The following is a 20,677-nucleotide window of genomic DNA, read 5'->3' as shown; positions in this document are numbered from 1 at the left end:
TTTTATTAGCAAAGAAAGTCATGAAGTCATTACTAGTTAAAGTTAAAGGAATACTCAGCTCAATAGAGCTCTGACTCTTTGACTCTAGATGAGCTTGATGGGCGTGCCTCACAGACAGTAGATGAGCTCAGTGGATGTGTCCAACAGACAGCAAATGAGCTCAGTGGGCGTGCCTCACAGACAGTAGGCGAGCTCAGTGGGCGTGTCTCACAGAAAGTAGACAGGCTCAGTGGATGTGTCTTACATGCAGTCGGCGAGCTCAGTGAGCGTGTCTCACAGACAGTAGAAGAGCTCAGTGGACGTGTCCCACAGACAGTAGATGAGCTAGGTGGGCGTGTCTCACAGACAGTAGACGAGCTCAGTAGGCGTGTCTCACAGACAGTAGATGAGCTAGGTGGGCGTGTCTCACAGACAGTAGACAAGCTCAGTGGATGTGTCTCACAGACAGTAGATGAGCTAGGTGGGTGTGTCTCACAGACAGTCGGCGAGCTCAGTAGGCGTGTCTCACAGACAGTAGAAGAGCTCAGTGGATGTGTCCCACAGACAGTAGATGAGCTACGTGGGCGTGTCTCACAGACAGTAGACGAGCTCAGTGGATGTGTCTCACAGACAGTAGCTGAGCTAAGTGGGTTTGTTTCACAGACAGTCGGCGAGCTCAGTAGGCGTGTCTCACAGACAGTAGATGAGCTAGGTGGGCGTGTCTCACAGACAGTAGACGAGCTCAGTGGATGTGTCTCACAGACAGTAGATGAGCTAGGTGGGTGTGTCTCACAGACAGTCGGCGAGCTCAGTAGGCGTGTCTCACAGACAGTAGATGAGCTCAGTGGATGTGTCTCACAGACAGTAGATGAGCTCAGTAGGCGTGTCTCACAGACAGTAGACGAGCTCAGTGGATGTGTCTCACAGACAGTAGCTGAGCTAGGTGGGTTTGTCTCACAGACAGTCGGCGAGCTCAGTGGGCGTGTCTCACAGACAGTAGAAGAGCTCAGTGGATATATCTCACAGACAATTGGCGAGCTCAGTGGGCGTGTCTCATAGACAGTAGATGAGCTCAGTGGATGTGTCTCACAGACAGTAGATGAGCTCAGTGGGTGTGTCTCACAGACAGTAGATGAGCTTTGTGGGCGTGTCTCACAGACAGTAGATGAGCTTTGTGGGCATGTCTCACAGACAGTAGATGAGCTTTGTGGGCGTGTCTCACAGACAGTAGATGAGCTTTGTGGGCATGTCTCACAGACAGTAGATGAGCTCAGTGGGCGTGTCTCACAGACAGTACCTGAGCTAGGTGGGTTTGTCTCACAGACAGTCGGCGAGCTCAGTGGGCGTGTCTCACAGACAGTAGATGAGCTTTGTGGGCATGTCTCACAGACAGTAGATGAGCTTTGTGGGCATGTCTCACAGACAGTAGATGAGCTCAGTGGGCGTGTCTCACAGACAGTACCTGAGCTAGGTGGGTTTGTCTCACAGACAATCGGCGAGCTCAGTGGGCGTGTCGTGTGTCTCACAGACAGTAGAAGAGCTCAGTGGGTGTGTCTCACAGACAATCGGCAAGCTCAGTGGGCGTGTCTCAAAGACAGTAGATGAGCTAGGTGGGCGTGTCTAACAGACAGTAGACAAGCTCAGTGGGCGTGTCTCACAGACAGTAGATGAGCTCGGTGGGCGTGTCTCACAGTCAGTAGATGACACAAACACAGTTCTTGTTCTTTTTCTTTATCTTTCTTTTCTGTCTTTTGTCCTTCTGTATCTGAAGGCTGAAGCATCCAAATGTTTCCTGTTTATCAGCCGTTTCCTTTGTGTCTCCAGGTGTATTTCATTTATGAGGAGGAGGTGGAGGTGGAGGAGAAGGAGCCAGAACCTCCTGAGCCTGTTGTCCGGGTCAACGACAAACCCCACAAGTTCAAGGACCACTACTGCAAGAAACCCAAGTTCTGTGACGTCTGCGCTCGCATGATCGTCTGTACGCGTTAACACCTGTAGCTTTCTGGAAAAAAAACAAACAAAAAAGAAAAAGCACAGAATTTCCTCATACTCATGGCTGCTGTTCCTTCTCTTCTGTTTCAGTGAATAACAAGTTTGCATTAAGGTGTAAAAACTGCAAGACCAACATCCACCATTCGTGCCAGTCATATGTTGAGTTCCAGCGATGTTTTGGGAAAATTGTGAGACAATTTCAATTTATACTTTGCAGAACAAATTTGCCAATAAAATGCAATGTAGGCTTTTTATGTAGTTAAAATATTTGAATGTGTTGTTTTTTCCCCATCAATCTGGTGACATCAGCCGCCTGGATTCAGACGGGCGTACAGCTCCCCCCTGTATGGCAGCGACCAACCGGATCCCAGTGAGTCCACCTCTCACACGAATCAATACACGCATCGGTCCACCTCTCACACAAATCAATACACGCATCAGTCCACCTCTCACTCGGATCAATACACACATCGGTCCACCTCTCACCCGGATCAATACACACATCGGTCCACCTCTCACCCGGATCAATACACACATCGGTCCACCTCTCACTCGGATCAATACACACATCGGTCCACCTCTAACCCGGATCAATACACACATCGGTCCACCTCTCACTCAGATCAATACACACATCGGTCCACCTCTAACCCGGATCAATACACACATCGGTCCACCTCTAACCCGGATCAATACACACATCGGTCCACCTCTCACTCAGATCAATACACACATCGGTCCACCTCTAACCCGGATCAATACACACATCGGTCCACCTCTCACTCAGATCAATACACACATCGGTCCACCTCTAACCCGGATCAATACACACATCGGTCCACCTCTAACCCGGATCAATACACACAACGGTCCACCTCTCACTCAGATCAATACACACATCGGTCCACCTCTAACCCGGATCAATACACACATCGGTCCACCTCTCACTCAGATCAATACACACATCGGTCCACCTCTAACCCAGATCAATACACACATCGGTCCACCTCTAACCCGGATCAATACACACAACGGTCCACCTCTCACTCAGATCAATACACACATCGGTCCACCTCTAACCCGGATCAATACACACATCGGTCCACCTCTCACTCAGATCAATACACACATCGGTCCACCTCTAACCCAGATCAATACACACATCGGTCCACCTCTAACCCGGATCAATACACACAACGGTCCACCTCTCACTCAGATCAATACACACATCGGTCCACCTCTAACCCGGATCAATACACACATCGGTCCACCTCTCACTCAGATCAATACACACATCGGTCCACCTCTAACCCAGATCAATACACACATCGGTCCACCTCTAACCCGGATCAATACACACATCGGTCCACCTCTCACTCAGATCAATACACACATCGGTCCACCTCTAACTCAGATCAATACACACATCGGTCCACCTCTAACCCGGATCAATACACACATCGGTCCACCTCTCACTCAGATCAATACACACATCGGTCCACCTTTCAGGTCTTCTTTTAAAAAAAATCCTCCTCTGTACCACATGTTGCTATGTGCAAAACATTCTTCTGGATCTCACTACATGGAACATCATCCATCTGCTCACCAAATTTCATAGACATTTTCACTTCTTCTGCTACAAGACAAACAAACACTGGTGAAAACACGACCTTCTTGCTGGAGGTCATTAAAATCAATTTCATTCCACAGAACAACAAGTTTGTGATCATGGCTAATTGTTGTGTTCTGAATCCAGACAATCCAAACCGGAATGACCCCGTCTTTGACACTTTGCGAGTTGGAGTCATCATGGCCAATAAGGAACGGAAGAAGAATGAAAATGACAAGAAGAACGTGAGTCAACGACAGCATGCATTTAATTTAAATAATCCAAATGTGTTTGGTGGCACAAAGTTTAGAATCAGGACACGAGTCAACCTTCCAAGCAAGAATTTAACATGTTATCAGCCAAGATGTTGTGCAATTTGAACAATATTTTGCCTGTAGATGATGATGATGATGGAGGAGGAAGAAGAAGAGAGCCACCAGCCTAAAGAGAACGAGGAGGGAGGAGAAGGTGAGATATTAAATGATTAGTATCAGGATTTTTTTTTAAATCACTTTAAAATCACTTCTGAAGTGTTGTCTTTGGACCTTCTGTCAGAAGTTCAGCATCCTGCTGATTCTGACGTCTGCTTTTCATGCAGGGAAACCTGACGAGAAGAAGGAGAAAGGTGGAGACAAAGCAGACGAGAAGGTAAGAAAAAAAAGCATAATTTTTGACCGTGAAACGAATCCATTCATTTCAGAGTTTAATGCTTCAGCGACTGTTCATCATTAGAGGTTTAAAGTGGTCGAATTCTTTATTTTCACTGCGTTGTTAAGACTGACCTCAGTATCCGGATGATGCCAGCACCCTAACATCTTGTTGAGATGCTCCTTCACTGATACCAGCTAACAAACTGACTAAACCGTGTGTGCACACCGACCATATCTTGGAAGATGGAATTTTCCAAGAACATTTCATATTAACCAGCATTAATTGGTTTCTGCAGCCAGCTGCCTCCAGTGGTGTCTGATGTCACCACGTTACCGAGTGTGTTATGAGGCTCACTCGTGTCTGTGGTGTTGGTCTGCGGTCCGACTGCTATGAGTGATGTTTTGGTGAAGGAGGTCTTTTATTTGCAGCCTTGCGCTGTGATTTCCGAATGCCCCAGAGGTGGCACTTTACTGGTCAGGGTTTGATTTCAGTGCTGCCACGGGCACCGACGGGGTCGGCTATGAGGACTACCTCTGTCTGCATGGATCTGGTAACCATGCTGAAAACAGCTCAGTGACTTTTCACTTTGAAAAAAATTTGGGGTCACGAGTTGCTCGATACTGGTTTCAACATCCAGACATAGAGTGCTGGATGTGGTATTCCAATACTGGCAGTGTTGCCAAGAAGGTTGTCCTTGTGGGAAAATGGTGAAGATTTCTTTTTGAATTCCAACCACAGACCTGGTGTGGTTGAAGACATCAGCCAAGATTAAATCTGGCCAGACTTCAAGATCAGACTCTTTCTCAGGAATTTGTGTACAGTTTGACTTGAGCCATTGCTGACATGGACACAACTGCCAGTGTCCATAGGAGTAGGTGTTTCATATCTGAAGGGAACTGTAAATATCATCCAAAGGAGTCATAGTACACGGCTTAATGGAAGTTATAGGATTTACATAGGGGTGAGAAAGTGGGCTGTGATGGTCCTGAGAGTGGACAACGAGATGAATGTGTGATCAGATGACTCAGCACCTGTGGTCTAGTGACCCTCGACCTGCTTACACAGGAATCAAAGCACTTTGTTCCTCCAAACCTTCACCTCATCCCACTGCAGTTCTGGCTGAAGATGGTTCGGTTCTGTGAATTTATTTATTTTAATTAAAGCTACATGTGGACATCGTGCTATGTGTGCTCATTCATATGTTTATAGAGAGCAAATAAATATGTGCCAAAATTCTTTATATCAAAGCCTCTCTTATACATAGTGTGCAGTGATGTCACACGCAACACACGGTTTTGTTTACACAGTCATACTGGACAGCAAGCTTCGTGTACACCACAGCACGGCCAATGCTGATTGTTGGTGGGCGGCCAAACTAATTTGTCCGATATAGCTAAAGTGCTCGATCCTGAACATCAGAAGAGGTACTTGGAGAAAACACAGAGAATCAATGTGGATTATTACAATATTTCCCTTAGAAGTTTACGAGATTTATTGATTTTGAGTGGAAGCCAGACATGCGATATGCAGACATTTAATAATAAAAGCCCAAGTAGTAAAACTCACTTAAACTGTCGTTCGTATGAACCAGATAGACTCACCGACCAAAAATCCCAATGGTTTTGTTTGGTTTTCCATGTAATAAACACCGTACAGTGGGGAAAATAAGTATTTGACCCCCTGTCAGTTTTGCACGTTTTCCCACCTACAATGAATGGAGAGGTCTGTAATTTTTATCATAGGTACACTTCAACTGTGAGACACAGAATCTAAAAAAGAAAAAAATCCAGAAAATCACATTGTATGATTTTTAAATAATTAATTTGCATTTTGTTGCATAAAATAAGTATTTGATCCCCTACCAACCAGCAAGAATTCTGGCTCTCACAGACCTGTTAATTTTTCTTTAAGAAGCCCTCTTATTCTGCACTCTTTACCTGTATTCATTGCACCTGTTTGAACTTGTTACCTGTATAAAAGACACCTGTTCACACACTCAATCAATCACACTCCAACCTGTCCACCATAGCCAAGACCAAACACCTGTCTAAGGACACCAGGGACAAAACTGTAGACCTGCACAAGGCTGGGATGGACTGCACCGTATTGAAGGGAGGATGGATGGGGTCATGTATTGCGAGATTTTGGCAAACAACCTCCTTCCCTCAGTAAGAGCATTGAAGATGGGTCATGGCTGGGTCTTCCAGCATGACAAAGATCCCAAACACACAGCCAGGGCAACTAAGGAGGGGCTCCATAAGAAGCATTTCAAGGTCCTGGAGTGGCCTGGCCAGTCTTCAGACCTGAACTCAATAGAAAATCTTTGGAGGGAGCTGAAATTCCAAACCTGAAAGATCTGGAGAAGATCTGTATGGAGGAGTGGACCAAAATCCCTGCTGCAGTGTGTGCAAACCTGGTGAAAAACTACAGGAAACGTTTGACCTCTGTAATGGCAGACAAATGTTTCTGTACCAATTGTTAAGCTCTGTTTTTCTAGGGGATCAAATACTTATTTTATGCAATAAAATGCTAATTAATTATTTAAAAATTATACAATGTGATTTTCTGGATTTTTTTTAGATTCTGTCTCTCATAGTTGAAGTGTACCTACGATAAAATTACAGACCTCTCCATTCTTTGTAGGTGGGAAAACCTGCAAAACTGACAGGGGGTCAAGTACTTATTTTCCCCAGTGTATATAGCGTATTTTGTATAAAGAATTTTGTATAATTGATTTTCGTTCACATCAGACAAAACATCCCGTCCCATCGTGTTTCCATTAAAAACCCCTCGCATGTGCTGGACAGAGCAGTCTCAAGGTGCACAGTAACAGAGGTACGAAATTAAAGTTCAGCACTGACACTCACCGATTCGAGGGAAGCAGGCACCGTATTTCCTTTTGTTGATTTTTTCAAACGTTTTTTTCACACACGGGACGGGTACTGATGAGGCGTTTAGCAGGCTGACATCATTAAATAGGTGCCTGGGGCAGTTTTGTCAACAGCAAGGCTTTAGCTTTATTGATAACTGGCCTTCGTTCTGGGGCCGCCGTGGCCTGCTGATGCCGGATGGCCTCCACCCTACTGGGGAAGGCGCCGCCATCTTCTCTGCAAACATAGATAGAGCTCTACAGGGAGGGTAACATTAGGAATCTACAGCAGGCCATGGAGCAGGTGATTAGAGACCCTACAAGGCTTATGACAAATGTGGCTGTGGAATCCATTAGCTTAGCGGGGAAATTAGTGCAGAAAATCCACTATGGTGATAGTGCAGTTTATATGCCAGGGAGGGAAATTCAACAAGTTGAGACTGTGGCCTGCTTCCGTAGATGTGTCTCTAAAAATCATAGAGGGATATGCTTTGCAAACTTAATACCCATTACTATATTGGATGATGTTGAAATTGTGGATGGCCCAGTGGTTGTTCCAACAATAGCAAAGATTTCATGTCTGCTACCTACAACGCACATGGAATGTCTCAAACCTAAACCTACTTCTAGGCATCTTATATATGCTACTCTGGAACCACCCCTAAACCCAACAGTTCAACTGTCAACCCCACTGAGGTCCTTAGACTGGGTCTCATTAACATAAGATCACTGTCCTCAAAATCATTGTTGATTAATGATTTAATTATTGATCATCACTTAGATATGATTGGGTTATGTGAAACCTGGCTTAAACCTACAGCTGTCCTCCCCTTAAATGAAGCCTGCCCACCAGCATATACATTTAGTCACGTCCCTCGTGATGCGAAGCAAGTGTGCTCTTATTTATAAATCTAGGTTTAGCTTATTAGGGGTCACAAATATAACTCGTTTGAGCATCTGTTTCTCCGCTCTGCTCAGGATATTATGCATTGTCAAGGTCAGAAGAATAAAAATCAGCTGTATTACTTTGTTACTGTATATAGGCCTCCTGGCCTGTATTCTGAATTCTTAGATGAATTTGGTGCGTTCATCTCTAACTTGTCAACTTGTGCAGATAACACTCTGATCATTGGTGACTTTAACGTTCATATAAATAAGCCTTCTGATCCCCTCTGCAAATCATTTATGGAAATTGTGGATGCATTAGGATTTCGGCAATGCATTCGGGATTCGACGCACATTAATGGAAATACCCTGGATCTGGTTCTCGCACGTGGTATTGCTGTCACAAATATTGACATCATACCTCTTACATCAGTGGTCTCTGATCACTCACTTATTAAGTTTACAGTTTCGATGCCGTGTTTAGTGGAACAACAACCTTATTTATCACTGCAGCAATGCATCAACTCCTCAACTAAGACTGAACTAAAAGCTAGACTGCCTGATGTCTTAAATACCCAGTCAGTAGACAGACTTGTGGATAGTTTAAACTCAGTGCTCAAAACTACACTCGACACGATTGCACCACCTGTGTTGAAACCGCACTCCCCCAAATCACAGTCACCTTGGTTCAGTGATTACCTGCGTGACCTCAAGCATAAAGCAAGAGGTCTAGAACGGAAATGGCGTTGTTCAAAATTAGAAGTATTCCACCTTGCATGGCGTGATGCTATCTTAGACTATAAGCATGCATTATTGGCTACAAAGTGGACCTACTACTCTGAATTGATCAACAAAAACAAGAATAACTCCAAGTTCTTGTTCGATATGGTGGCAACACTTATTCATGGACCACCACCTGTAGCTCACTCTCCTTTTACAGCACAAGATTTTCTGGATTACTTTGAGAAGAAAATAGATGACATTAGGTTGAACATATCCCAGCATGCCTTAACCCAGCCACTACACCCTGCTATTGAGGTTTGGTTTGGTTTACTGTAGAAAGACAACCTCGTTGAGAAACAAATTAATACAGATAAAGAATAATCCAGAAAAGATGCGACAGATAACTTTAAAACTGTCACTTTTCACACCACTGTTTATCAGCTGGAAAATGATAAAAAAAATAAAATGTACACCATAGCCCTTCTTTTGACGGCTCGAGCAATCATATACACATCAATGAACCACCATGTTGATTTAATTTGTGTAGACAGATATTTAAAAAAGCAAAAGAGCACATTTGCCGTTCATGCAATGTGGAAGTTGCCGTTCAGTATGGCTGCGTGACCACATATCACGTGATCTGTGGCGTCACCTGCACACCATCTGTAGAGCATTGTAGCAAAATACAGTATTACCCTGAATGCCGTGTAAACGCTGTTACACATCACATGTGGTGTTTGTGCTGTTTTTTTTTCCCACCAGACCAAAGGCACTTTTTCTCAGTCCCACTATTATTTGGCTCTGTATCGCTTCAAGGCTATTGAGAAAGACGACCTGGACTTCCAGTATGTTTAAAACACACTAACCTACAATGCTAATAGTATATGCTTTGGGATTATTATTATTATTATTATTATTATTAAAACAATATTTTTCATTCAATTTTTTTTACATTTATTTTATGGCCCCTTCACATATAACACAACATTGGGAGAAAGAAGCAGAAACGGAAGAAAATCCACGAACAAAAAATGAAATGGGGAAGCGTGAAACATTCGACCTGCTGTCGGAAGGGACACATTGTCTGACAGGCGTGCACGATACAGCTGTGATGGTTTCGTGCATGCTAGTGCATGTGCAGGAACACAGTGTGAGCAGCTGGAGCATGTGGCACCACATCGCACCACTGGCCCAGCGCGTCCAGCCAGCCCTACCTGCATGGCCAGGGAGCGGCGCGCTGAAGGACACCGCATCATGTGGATTATAGCTCATGTGGGTGACATGACAGTCACATCACCAGCTGAGTGTTCACATGATCAGATGGTCACCATGGCTCCAGCCTTTGGCGATATATGTTTTTATGTATTTCCACGTGAGGACAGCAAGCACACGCACGCACCTCACGGCGTAGAGTTGTAATGTCATGTCCTTCAAAATACGGTATATGTTCTCCAGCTGAGACTCGCGGGTCCAGAGATCTCAACAGCTGCTGCTGTGTGCAGCCATGCTAGCCTGTTTGCTTCGCCCACAGAACAAAGTGTCACTCTCTGTGTTCTGTGATTATTTATTTTAGTTTCTTTTTATGTAATTGTGTAGTAATTATTTATATACGTACTTGTCCTGGCTGTGTTCTCTGTGTTTAATGTAACACGTCGTGTGCACTGAGCCATCATTTCCAGCTGTCGGTGCGTGGCTGGCGATCAGCTGCGAGGCGCCTTGCCGTGCTGTGTGTGCTCAGATGTGGCTGGCCGGTACCCATGTTTTCTTGTCTGTACATATATAAACATGTCAGTTTTTCACGAGTGGTATTTGACTTCTTCATTCTGCCTCAGTCGTGTTATGTGTGAAGGGGCCCTTACATTTATTCCATCCTCTCATTTTTAAGTGAGCGTTAATTCACTTTTTTGCTTATAAAAGTCATTTTCTCTGACAAACGCTGTGTTTAATGTGTTTGTATCAGTCCTGGAGATCGGATCACAGTACTGGATGACTCCAATGAAGAGTGGTGGAGAGTGAGTTTAAGCCCATTAATTAAAATTCTTTTCACCTTTTGTTCTTTTTTCAACAGTTTACCCTGATGGTAGATTGTGAGCATGTTTGGTCTTCATTTTCAGGGAAAGATGGGGGATAAAACAGGTTATTTTCCCACCAATTACCTGATAAAAGTGCGTGCTTCAGAAAGGGTTTTCAAAGTCACGCGCTCGTTTGTCGGGAACAGAGAAATGGGACAAATCACGCTGAAAAAAGATCAGGTAAATGATAAGTTCTCTGCACATTACTGCACGCTGGAGACTTGATTACACTATGTAACAAATTTTTGTTCCTTGGTACACAGTGTGTTTCCCTAACCTGTTATGCCTTAAATAAATAGAAAATAGCTGTTATTCCACAGAAACAAAGTTTCTGTGATCAGGACAATGATATTTTGAAATTTGTCTGTTTTCAAGAATATTTGATTCGCCTTCACTACTACCGAGTAGTCTTCTAGAATATTCTTTAACTGCTAGGACTGTCCAGAATTTTCTATAAGTTTCCAGAATTATCTAGAAATTTCAAGAAACTTTTAGAACTTCCTAGAATGTAAAAAAAAAAAAAAAAAATCAAAGTTTGTGCTGAATGTAGTCATTTTTCCATAGACTTTAGACATAAGCAGTTGAAATATAACACTTAGAAGCCAGGAACAAAAACTGTGTTACATAGTTGCTTTTACACCATGTTCTGGGCATGAAATGTTAAACATTAATTGTTATGTGTCGGACGCAGCCCGGAGAACCGACCAGCGTTTGAAGGCCCCAGTATAAAATAAGCAGAGCACAGTACAAAGGATAACAGAGTTTAATGAACATAACAGTGCTGTGAAAAAAATATAAAAGTGCGCGGTCTGGCGTGGTGGTTTTGCGGTGCGCTCCCAGCAGCGCCAACGGTCCGGAGCCAGAACCAATTCGGACCCAAGGACCCCGCCGACACCCCCCAGGTGGCCGCGACAAACCGAGTCTGTGAAAGAAGGAATCATTATGTGAGTCCACACAACACACAGAGAGAACGCTCAAAGGTGCACAAACAGCAAACACTTCCTGGCTTAATTACTAATCAGCTTCCCACCCTGCAGGCATGGAACATCCAGTTCACAAAACTCCACAGCAGTGGAAGCTGATTACATGACCAACATACAGCTCAATATAATAAGGTGTGAGGGACACCACATTTACTGACTGTATAAATGTTAGTCACAAAATCTAACGTACCTCAGGAAGTGTGCTGACGAGCGTGAGACCTCACCCCCTCCTCTTTCACAGACCATGCATCAAACCTGGACGTTCTCTGCATCCACTGATGATGAGATGGCTCCCGAGACGACGATCTCACCCGTCTGGTCACAAGGTCGAGTCTCTGGCAAATACACACTGTGTACTCCAGTCTTAAATGCCACCATGTTCCAATCCATGTAGATGCACCACAGCTGTGAGTCCTGATGAGCCGCAGGTGATCAGCCTCAGGTGATCAGGGTGAGGTCCTGATAAACTCAGCTACACAGCCACTCAGTCCCAAATGCAAGCCACCTGGAAGGAAAAACAGAAGACAGGACAGAAAACAGAAACAAAAGGCAGCCAGGCCCCCCCCCAGCCACACAACAGCACCCCACCCTCACGGGAAGCCTCCCGGCGACCACACAAACCCGGCCCAGGAGAAACACCCCCCTCCAGGGGCCATGGCTGGAAACCGTATCTGCATTCATCCTCTAACAGAATGGTTGATGTCTTCTCCTCTGGCTGCATCTTTGCCTTTGTTTCTGTCAGTCACTTAGCACAGGTGTGGCCAGGAGTTCTTAAACCTGTGCGGTCAGCCTTTGTCCAACCATGTTCACGGTCTGATTAGTCATAAAACAAAAAAGACAAACACAAACAACCAAAACACCCCCCCCCTCCCCAGAGGACCGTTCCATCAAACCCCGGGAAGGGGAGAAAAGAAAAACAACCCAAACTTAAGCTAACAAATAAAAACACTAACACCCCCCCCCCCCCCCCCCAAACGACATGTAGGGACCAACACCCCCCAGAGGACATCCCGCCAGCTCCAGGAGTAATAACCACAGCCGAAGTCCCTCTGGGATCCAATGTCACCCACGGGGACTCCCAGAGGACCATTCCATCAACCCCAGGAGACGCCTCCCCTCATGACCAACGGACCCAGCCCCGGCCGTCTATGGCTAGATGGACCCACAGCCCTTTCCCCCCCAGAGGACACCACAGTCAAACCCTGAGGGCGGAAACTGGGGGGAAAAACAAAAGGAGAAAAAAAAACATACAAACAAAACAACCCCAACCCCACCCCCTTGGCGCAGTGGAAACTGGAAGCACGTCCAGTGTCACCAACCGTGACTACACCCCAGAAGCCAACCGGGAGGAGTGGAACAGCGGTCATGGCAGACGGCACAAAACGGCGCCACTCCTCCGACTTCCAAACCAGCCACCAGCTGCGGGCATATCCCACTGCCCCAAACCCCAGCCACGCCGATGGCAGATGGCTCAAAGGCGCGCTGAAGCCGGAGGTGGAACAGGGAATCAACAAACAAAACACCCCCCCCCCCCCCCCAGTTGCAGAGGTTACCTGGGAAATGCCCAGCATAACCAAACTGCACCACTCCAGCAACGCCTACACTACGGCTCACATGGCTGGAGCCAGAGGAGAAGAGAGGGAACAAAAAGAAAATACCCCAAACCCCCCCCCTCCCGGGTGCAGAGGTTACCTGGGAAATGCCCAGCATAACCAAACTGCACCACTCCAGCAACACCGACTCTACGGCTCACCCGGCTGGAGTCAGAGGAGAAGAGAGGGCATAACAAAAAAAAAAAGAAAAAACAACCCAATTACCCCCCAGGGGACCGTCCCATCAAACCCTGGGGAGGTGAAACTAAAAGAAATAAAAAGAAAGACTAACAGACTAACATAAAGTTGCTTGGGTCCTTTTTTGTTGCTCCAAACAGGCTGCAGGGTCACAACCCCAGACACTAATAGTGGAAAACAAAAAATAAAATCCCACACAAAAACCAACTAAAAAAAAACACCCACACAAAATGAACTAACACAAAACAAATAAGTGATTTATACCGTCAAGCTCAAACAAATGGAACACACTTGTTCCAACTTAAGAGCTTGACAGTAATGTGACTCAGTCACCAACAGAGGGAGCCAGAGTGCTAAAAATGAAAAACCCTCTTTGGTGACAGAGAAAACAAATGAGCTGCTTTTCTGTGCGCAGCTGTGTGCAACACACAACCAAAAATGTGATTCAACTAAATAACACCGGAGCTGACACAACAGACGCAGTAGCTATCATTACCCGGGGAAACGGGGCTACGACTGTAACACAGGAAGCACCGCGACCCGTGCCACAGAGCTCCGCCGTGCGCGTTCACCCATTTCAGACCCACTCCTGCAGCTCCCGTTCAAGCCTCTTATCCGGTCGAAGTGCGACGCGAAGCTGTCGCCAGTCACACTCCACCACGACCCACGGATAAGGCACAAACACAGGAACACGGCTGCACGAGCGCTCAAATCAGCATTCAGTAATGGATTCTCCAACGCGCACCATCCGGGCGGAGAGCACCCGCAACTGATCCGGATAACTTCTGAACGTCTGCTGCCGCCTTCCCGGCGCGTTACCGTCTCTGCTACCGCTGGGTCCGTGATGTTTGGCCAGAGACTACTGTTATGTGTCGGACGCAGCCCGGAGAACCGACCAGCGTTTGAAGGACCTTCACAGACCATGCATCAAACCTGGACGTTCTCTGCATCCACTGATGATGAGATGGCTCCCGAGACGACGATCTCACCCGTCTGGTCACAAGGTCGAGTCTCTGGCAAATACACACTGTGTACTCCAGTCTTAAATGCCACCATGTTCCAATCCATGTAGATGCACCACAGCTGTGAGTCCTGATGAGCTGCAGGTGATCAGCCTCAGGTGATCAGGGTGAGGTCCTGATAAACTCAGCTACACAGCCACTCAGTCCCAAATGCAAGCCACCTGGAAGGAAAAACAAAAGACAGGACAGAAAACAGAAACAAAAGGCAGCCAGGCCCCCCCCAGCCACACAACATTAATTATATTTTAATTGTTTACGCTCTAATTTTTGCTGTCTGACTTCTTAATCTTTTCAGAGAAACTGAGTTGAAAGTGACAGTAATGACTTTTTTAAAGCTTTGATCAAATAAAACGCATTCATTAAGGATTATAAAATTCCACAGGAACTCTAAAAGGACTAAAGTCAATATCCAGTTGACACCACCTGCTGGTGATTCTAACACGACACTTAACCAGCATTACGTTTTGTGAACTGATTAACTGAACTGATTTGATGATGTCATAATGATGTCATAGGTGCTTGGAGATCTTTCGCACCCCAGACTACACACAGTAAACCGTCCCTTCACACATAACATGAAGTTGGGCGAAAGAAGCACAAACTGGCCGAGGAAAGGCAAAAAACAAAACAAAAAAAAACGAATTGGGGAGATGCGAAACATTCCACCTGCATTCCACAGTGCGAGCACATGGAAGGTGTGATACCACATCGTGCATAAACAGCAGAAGCAAATGTACATAAATCAATGAAAATGTGTAAGCTCGTGTAAGCCGCGGCACGATATGGCCGACCTTTGTACAGCACGCCATGCAAGTGCTGTGGACACGATCAGATGGCAGTGCGACCTCATCTTGCCTGCCGTTCGAATGGGTTTCCGGCACGAGCGGCACGCGAATATAGAGTGCATGTGCTGTGCACGAATGGATGTGCCGAAGGTGTTCTAGTGCTGCTCCGATTTGACTCCGCCTTTATGCGCCATTCTGCCTCAGTCATGTTATGTGAAGGGGCCTTAAGATACAGGTTCAAAAAGTCTGTATGTCTTTTATGTTTCTTGAGTCTTAAACACTATAGGTAATTTTGTTATCATCCTCCCCTCGTATCAATCTGTGTGTCTCATATCTGACATTGATCGGGTGAGATATAGCACCCCGACAGTTTTTTTTCAACTGGTTATTTCTTGATTGTCTCAGAAAGAGTCTCAGGGCCCAAATAACCGTCAGTGCTGTTGGAGCTGCAGCATCAGCCTGATCTGGATAATCTGGTCCATCATCTTCTTCTTAAGTATTTCTTCTTATTGATGTTGAGATGCTGATGTCTGCTGCACTCTTTGTGTTTCAGATTGTAGTGAAGAAAGGAGATGAAAAAGGCGGCTACCTGAAGGTCAGCACCGGACGCAAGCTGGGCTACTTTCCTGCTGATTTGCTGCAGGAGATCACTGTGACATAGAAACTGTGAGATACAGAGAGAAAAAAAGAAGTGTGGACTTTGTAAAGGACAAAGACAAACACTGATGATTCTACATTTGTTATGAAAGCTACCATGTTCCATCACATCAGCTTGTCTGTGCCTTTGACACCAACAGGATGAGAGAGAATAAAGATCGATTAATGCTCAGACGCCTGAGTGACGTATTCACTTTATCAGATGGTCAAATATCTTTTGATTATTTGACTCCGTAGAGAGATACAATGTCAAGCAAAAAGTTTGGAATATACATATATATGAAGACATATTGAGTGACAGGAAGAGTTCATGTATTCATGAAGAAAACTAGTTTTGAAAGTAGAATTTGTTTTAAAACCACGCCGCCCCCAAAACACAGTCAGCTTACTGGTTCAGTGATTACTTGAATGACCTCAAGCATAAGGCAAGAGGTCTAGAACAAAAATGGTGTAGTTCAAAATTAGAAGTATTCCACCTTGCATGGCGTGATGCTTTCTTAGACTATAAGCATGCGCTACTGGCGACAAAGCGGACCTATTACTCTGACTTGATCAACAAAAACAAGCATCACTCAAATTTCTTGTTCGACACGGTGGCAAGACGTATTCATGGACAACCACCTGTAGTTTACGCTCCTTTACAGCACAAGATTTCTTGGATTACTTCGAGAAGAAAATAGAAGACATTAGGTTAAACATATCCCAGCATACCTTAACCCAGCCACTACACTCTGCTATTGAGGTGGGTGCCATTACTGAGGTATTACCTAGATTTACAGAATTTCATAGCATCTCACTAGGCGTGCTGATGAAATCTGTAACGTCTCATTCTGCTCTAAAATTCTGGAAAAGGTGGTTTCACGGCAGAACGTGGACCACTTTACTGAGAGTAATTTTTTTGAGCCACTGCAGTCTGCTTTTAGAAACTATTCCACAGAGACAGCTCTCACTAAACTGGTGAATGATCTGCTTGCAGTGGATTTGGACACCACTACGGTTCTTGTGCTGTTAGATCTCAGTGCTGTGTTTGATACCGTAGATCATCATATTCTACTCGATTGGCTGGAGAATAATTTTAGGATTACTGGGAGTGCCCTTGCATGGTTGAGGTCATACCTGACCAGTCATTCTCACTGTGTTTTATACAATAACACTACCTCTAACTTTAGTGACCTGAAATTTACGGTTCCACAGGGGTCCGTCTTAGGCCCCTGCTTTTCTCCCTTTATATAGCACCCCTTGGGCACATATTGTGGCGCTTTGGGATTACCTTTCACTGCTATGCTGATGATACTCAGTTATACATGCCGATAACTGCTGGTAATCTCATCCGCATAAAATCCTTAGAAGATTGCCTTGCTTCAGTGGAAGCTGGATGTCTAGCAACTTCCTACTTTTAAATTCTGATAAGACTGAAATGGTGGTTTCGTCCCATCCTGTCTATGGCTGATGCTGAGACCCTGATTCATGCATGTGTATCTTCTAAATTGGACTACTGCAATGTTCTGTTTGCTGGTTTACCACACTCCGGCATTAAGGGTCTCCAACTGGTTCAAAATGGTGCTGCCAGACTTTTGACAGGAAGCAGAACGTTTGACCACATTACACCCATTTTGGCATCAGCTTCCTGTCTCTGTGAGGTTGGATTTTAAGGTTCTGCTACTAATCTATAAAATTGTTCATGGACTGGCACCTCCCTACTTAGCTGACCTAATTAAACCCTACGTACTGACCCGGACTCTGCATTCTCAGTGTGCAGGACTACTTTGTGTCCCTATGGTGAATAAAAAGTCTGCGGGTCACAGAGCTTTCTCTTATCATGCCCCTGTTCTGTGGAATGATCTACCTGCATCAATAAAACAGTCAGATTCTGTAAAGACTTTCAAGTGCAGACTTAAGACACACTTATTTTCCCTTTCATATGGCTAGCATAGTATGTTACTATGCTTTTTACTCTTAAATTCATTTTATTAGGAAATGGAGTGGGCTGCGGCCTCAACTTTATCTAAGGTCTGGGTGTTTTAGTGAAGCTTAAGGCTAGTGGCCAGCGATCACTTCAGAATTTCTGTTTTTCTTGTTGCTTAATGCTGATAAATTATACTGTATTTGTTGTCTTTCTGATGCCTGATTCTGTTTTTTCTCTCTGAGGTGTGGCTCTGTCCAGAGTGGATGTTTTCTTCTGCAGGCCTGCCGTCTTGTGCACCAGCATGGACGTCCAAAATCTCCCAAAATTTCTTGTATGATTTCTTGTTTTGTCTATTGTATCTCTATAGCATGGCCCAAGCAGAGGGTTTCCCCTTTGAGTCTGGTCTGCTTTAGGTTTCTTCCTTAAATCAGAGGGAGTTTTTCCTTACCACTGTGGCCTGTGTTCTTGCTCTGGGGGTTAGTAAGGTTAGACCTTACTTGTGTGAAGCACTTTGAAGCAACTTTATTGTGATTTGGCGCTTTATAAATGAAAATAAATTGAATTTTACTACTGGCTACAACTGTTGCTCTCCTTCCTGTCTTCTGTCTTCCTGTTACTCCTCCTCCCCCTGAGTGAGGAGTTGTACAGTCAGATGGCCCGAGGGACAAAGGAGTTTTTCAGCCTGTTGGTCCTGCACTTGGGAATGAGCAGTATATGGCTGAAGAGGCTCCTCTGGTTGCTGTTGACGGTGTGCAGAGGGTGACTGGCATCGTTCATAATGTCCAGCAGTTTGCCCAGTGTTCTCTTCTCTGCCACCATCACCAGAGAGATGTATACTTTGTAATTAATCCGTTAAAGTTAGCAGCAGTTTGTCTGTGTAGATGTGTCAGGTGACATGTATGCTCTATCACCCCGGTTATCCTCTGTGACCCACAGTGATACCCTCTTTACCTGCAAATAGCACTTACCACATGAATAATGTTGCATTTTCCCATCATCGCATCTGTTTTCCTCCTGCTCACAGAGATGGTGTGTAGCCAGAGGGGCAAGCGGATGAAAGTGGGCCCCCAACACCACCACACACCTAGGAGTAAATGTCCACTTTAGAATGTTTTAAAGATATTTTTACACATAACTAAAACATCACTGAATCAATATTACTCTCTCATAGTTTTACTCCTACAGTGCTGCATTTAGGCCCTGTTAAAAAAAACAAAACAGTTTATTAGTCATGCTAGGGAGCAGGACACGGGAATGAGTACAAAAGAAAAGATATTTACTGGTACAAATAACAAATGATGCTGCGCTGGGGGGTGCCTGCAGAATGGAGAGCTGGCCCGCCTCCTGCTGGTGAAAATAGGGAACTGCAGTATCCCGAGCCAGTCTTGAGGATAAACTGAGGGAAGGGGTTCAAATACCAGGACCAGGTGGGACGCTCACCTCCGAGACCAGGAACTAGGGGGAATGAAGACACAGACTGTGAGTAAATGCACTCGTAACAATGAAGCCACTAAACAATCACAAAGGGTTAGCACAGGATTCTTCAGAGGCTTGGAAATAATATATTCTTCTTAGGAAATAAAGTTCACTGCTCAGGAATAGTTCACAGTTCATAAACTGTGTCCACAGTTTATCATTTGTATCCAGAGGTCAGAGGTCAAGTACTGCATGTGTGACGCAGTTCCAGGACTTAGACAGCTGGGCTCAATACAGTTTGATATCAGAGTTCATGCAGTTCTTACGAAGAGTTCTTGGAACAGTTCTTTATCATAGCACAGTCAGAGACAGGAATGAGTGAGAACGGGGTCCCACTGAGACAAGAAGGAACTTAACTGGTGTGTAGCAAAGTCACGCTCTGAGCCGAGAGCCAAGGAATTCAAATCAAAATAACTTTATTTATCCGTTAGGAACTTCCTTTGCAGACAGAGCGCCAGCATGAGCAGAAACACACATTTCATGCATAATAAAATTCCATAAATATCAACACTTCATCAACACTTAATAAATATAATTACACAAGCCAATAAAAGCCAAGCACAGCCTGCTCAAAAAACTAGTCACATTAGCTGCTGTTCATCAGGCGGATCGAGGTGGGCAGAAAACTGGACGTGGCCCTCTTAGTCCTAAAAGGCAGGGACCTGAACCTACGACCTGATGGTAAAAAGGTGTAGTGCTGGTGCAGAGTGTGAGTGGGGTCTGTGGAGATCTGTGTGGCTTTCCTCACGACTCTGTGGTTATAGATGGAGGTAAGTGAGTCCTGCTGCTGTCCAATGATTTTGCTACTGATCTTGATGACTTTATTGAGAGTGTTACGATGGGTAAGACTGAGTGAACCAAACCAGGCTGTGATATTGAACGTGAGGATGGATTCAATGAAGCATTTATAAAAAACTGCAAGAACTGAGTGGTGAACCTGTAATTTGCGGAGTTTACAAAGGAAAAAAAAGACGCTGTTGACATTTTGAGAAGATTTGTTCTGTATTGAGTTGAAATGTGAGTTTGTTATCAATTATTGTACCTAAATATTTGTATGAGTGGACCTTTTCTATTGCTTCATTGTTAACTGTAAGTGTGGGAGTGGTGGAGTGTCCATGATGGAAAAGGACAACTATTTCCTTGGTCTTGGATACATTTAAATCCAGACAATTATCTCTCCACCACAGTGAAAAAGTATCCAGTTCAGCCTGTAAAAGTCCATCTGTGTTAGTGGAGTTCCAAGGTGACTGGCTGCGCAGGGATCCAGGGATCAGGAAC

The 20,677-nt window shown here is 44.9% G+C and overlaps 1 protein-coding gene across 1 annotated transcript in view; it reads left to right on the top strand.

Annotated features, from left to right (window-relative positions):
* The window catches only part of stac3 (SH3 and cysteine rich domain 3), a 36,607-nt gene extending 20,451 nt beyond the window's left edge, over positions 1-16,156 (top strand). Inside the window, exons 3-12 of the mRNA XM_034173144.1 lie at positions 1,804-1,957; positions 2,062-2,159; positions 2,281-2,341; positions 3,728-3,825; positions 3,979-4,048; positions 4,179-4,228; positions 9,471-9,553; positions 10,669-10,720; positions 10,823-10,960; positions 15,914-16,156. Coding sequence (XP_034029035.1) covers positions 1,804-1,957; positions 2,062-2,159; positions 2,281-2,341; positions 3,728-3,825; positions 3,979-4,048; positions 4,179-4,228; positions 9,471-9,553; positions 10,669-10,720; positions 10,823-10,960; positions 15,914-16,021 — 912 coding nt within the window. The 3' untranslated portion in view covers positions 16,022-16,156. The remainder of the gene's footprint in view (positions 1-1,803; positions 1,958-2,061; positions 2,160-2,280; positions 2,342-3,727; positions 3,826-3,978; positions 4,049-4,178; positions 4,229-9,470; positions 9,554-10,668; positions 10,721-10,822; positions 10,961-15,913) is intronic.
* The last annotated feature ends 4,521 nt before the right edge of the window (positions 16,157-20,677 follow it).

The sequence above is a fragment of the Thalassophryne amazonica genome, chromosome 6 (assembly GCF_902500255.1).
Source record: "Thalassophryne amazonica chromosome 6, fThaAma1.1, whole genome shotgun sequence".
Lineage (NCBI taxonomy): Eukaryota > Metazoa > Chordata > Actinopteri > Batrachoidiformes > Batrachoididae > Thalassophryne > Thalassophryne amazonica.
The sequence above is the reverse complement of the archived record's forward strand: the minus strand, read 5'-3'. Positions and strand labels throughout refer to the sequence as shown.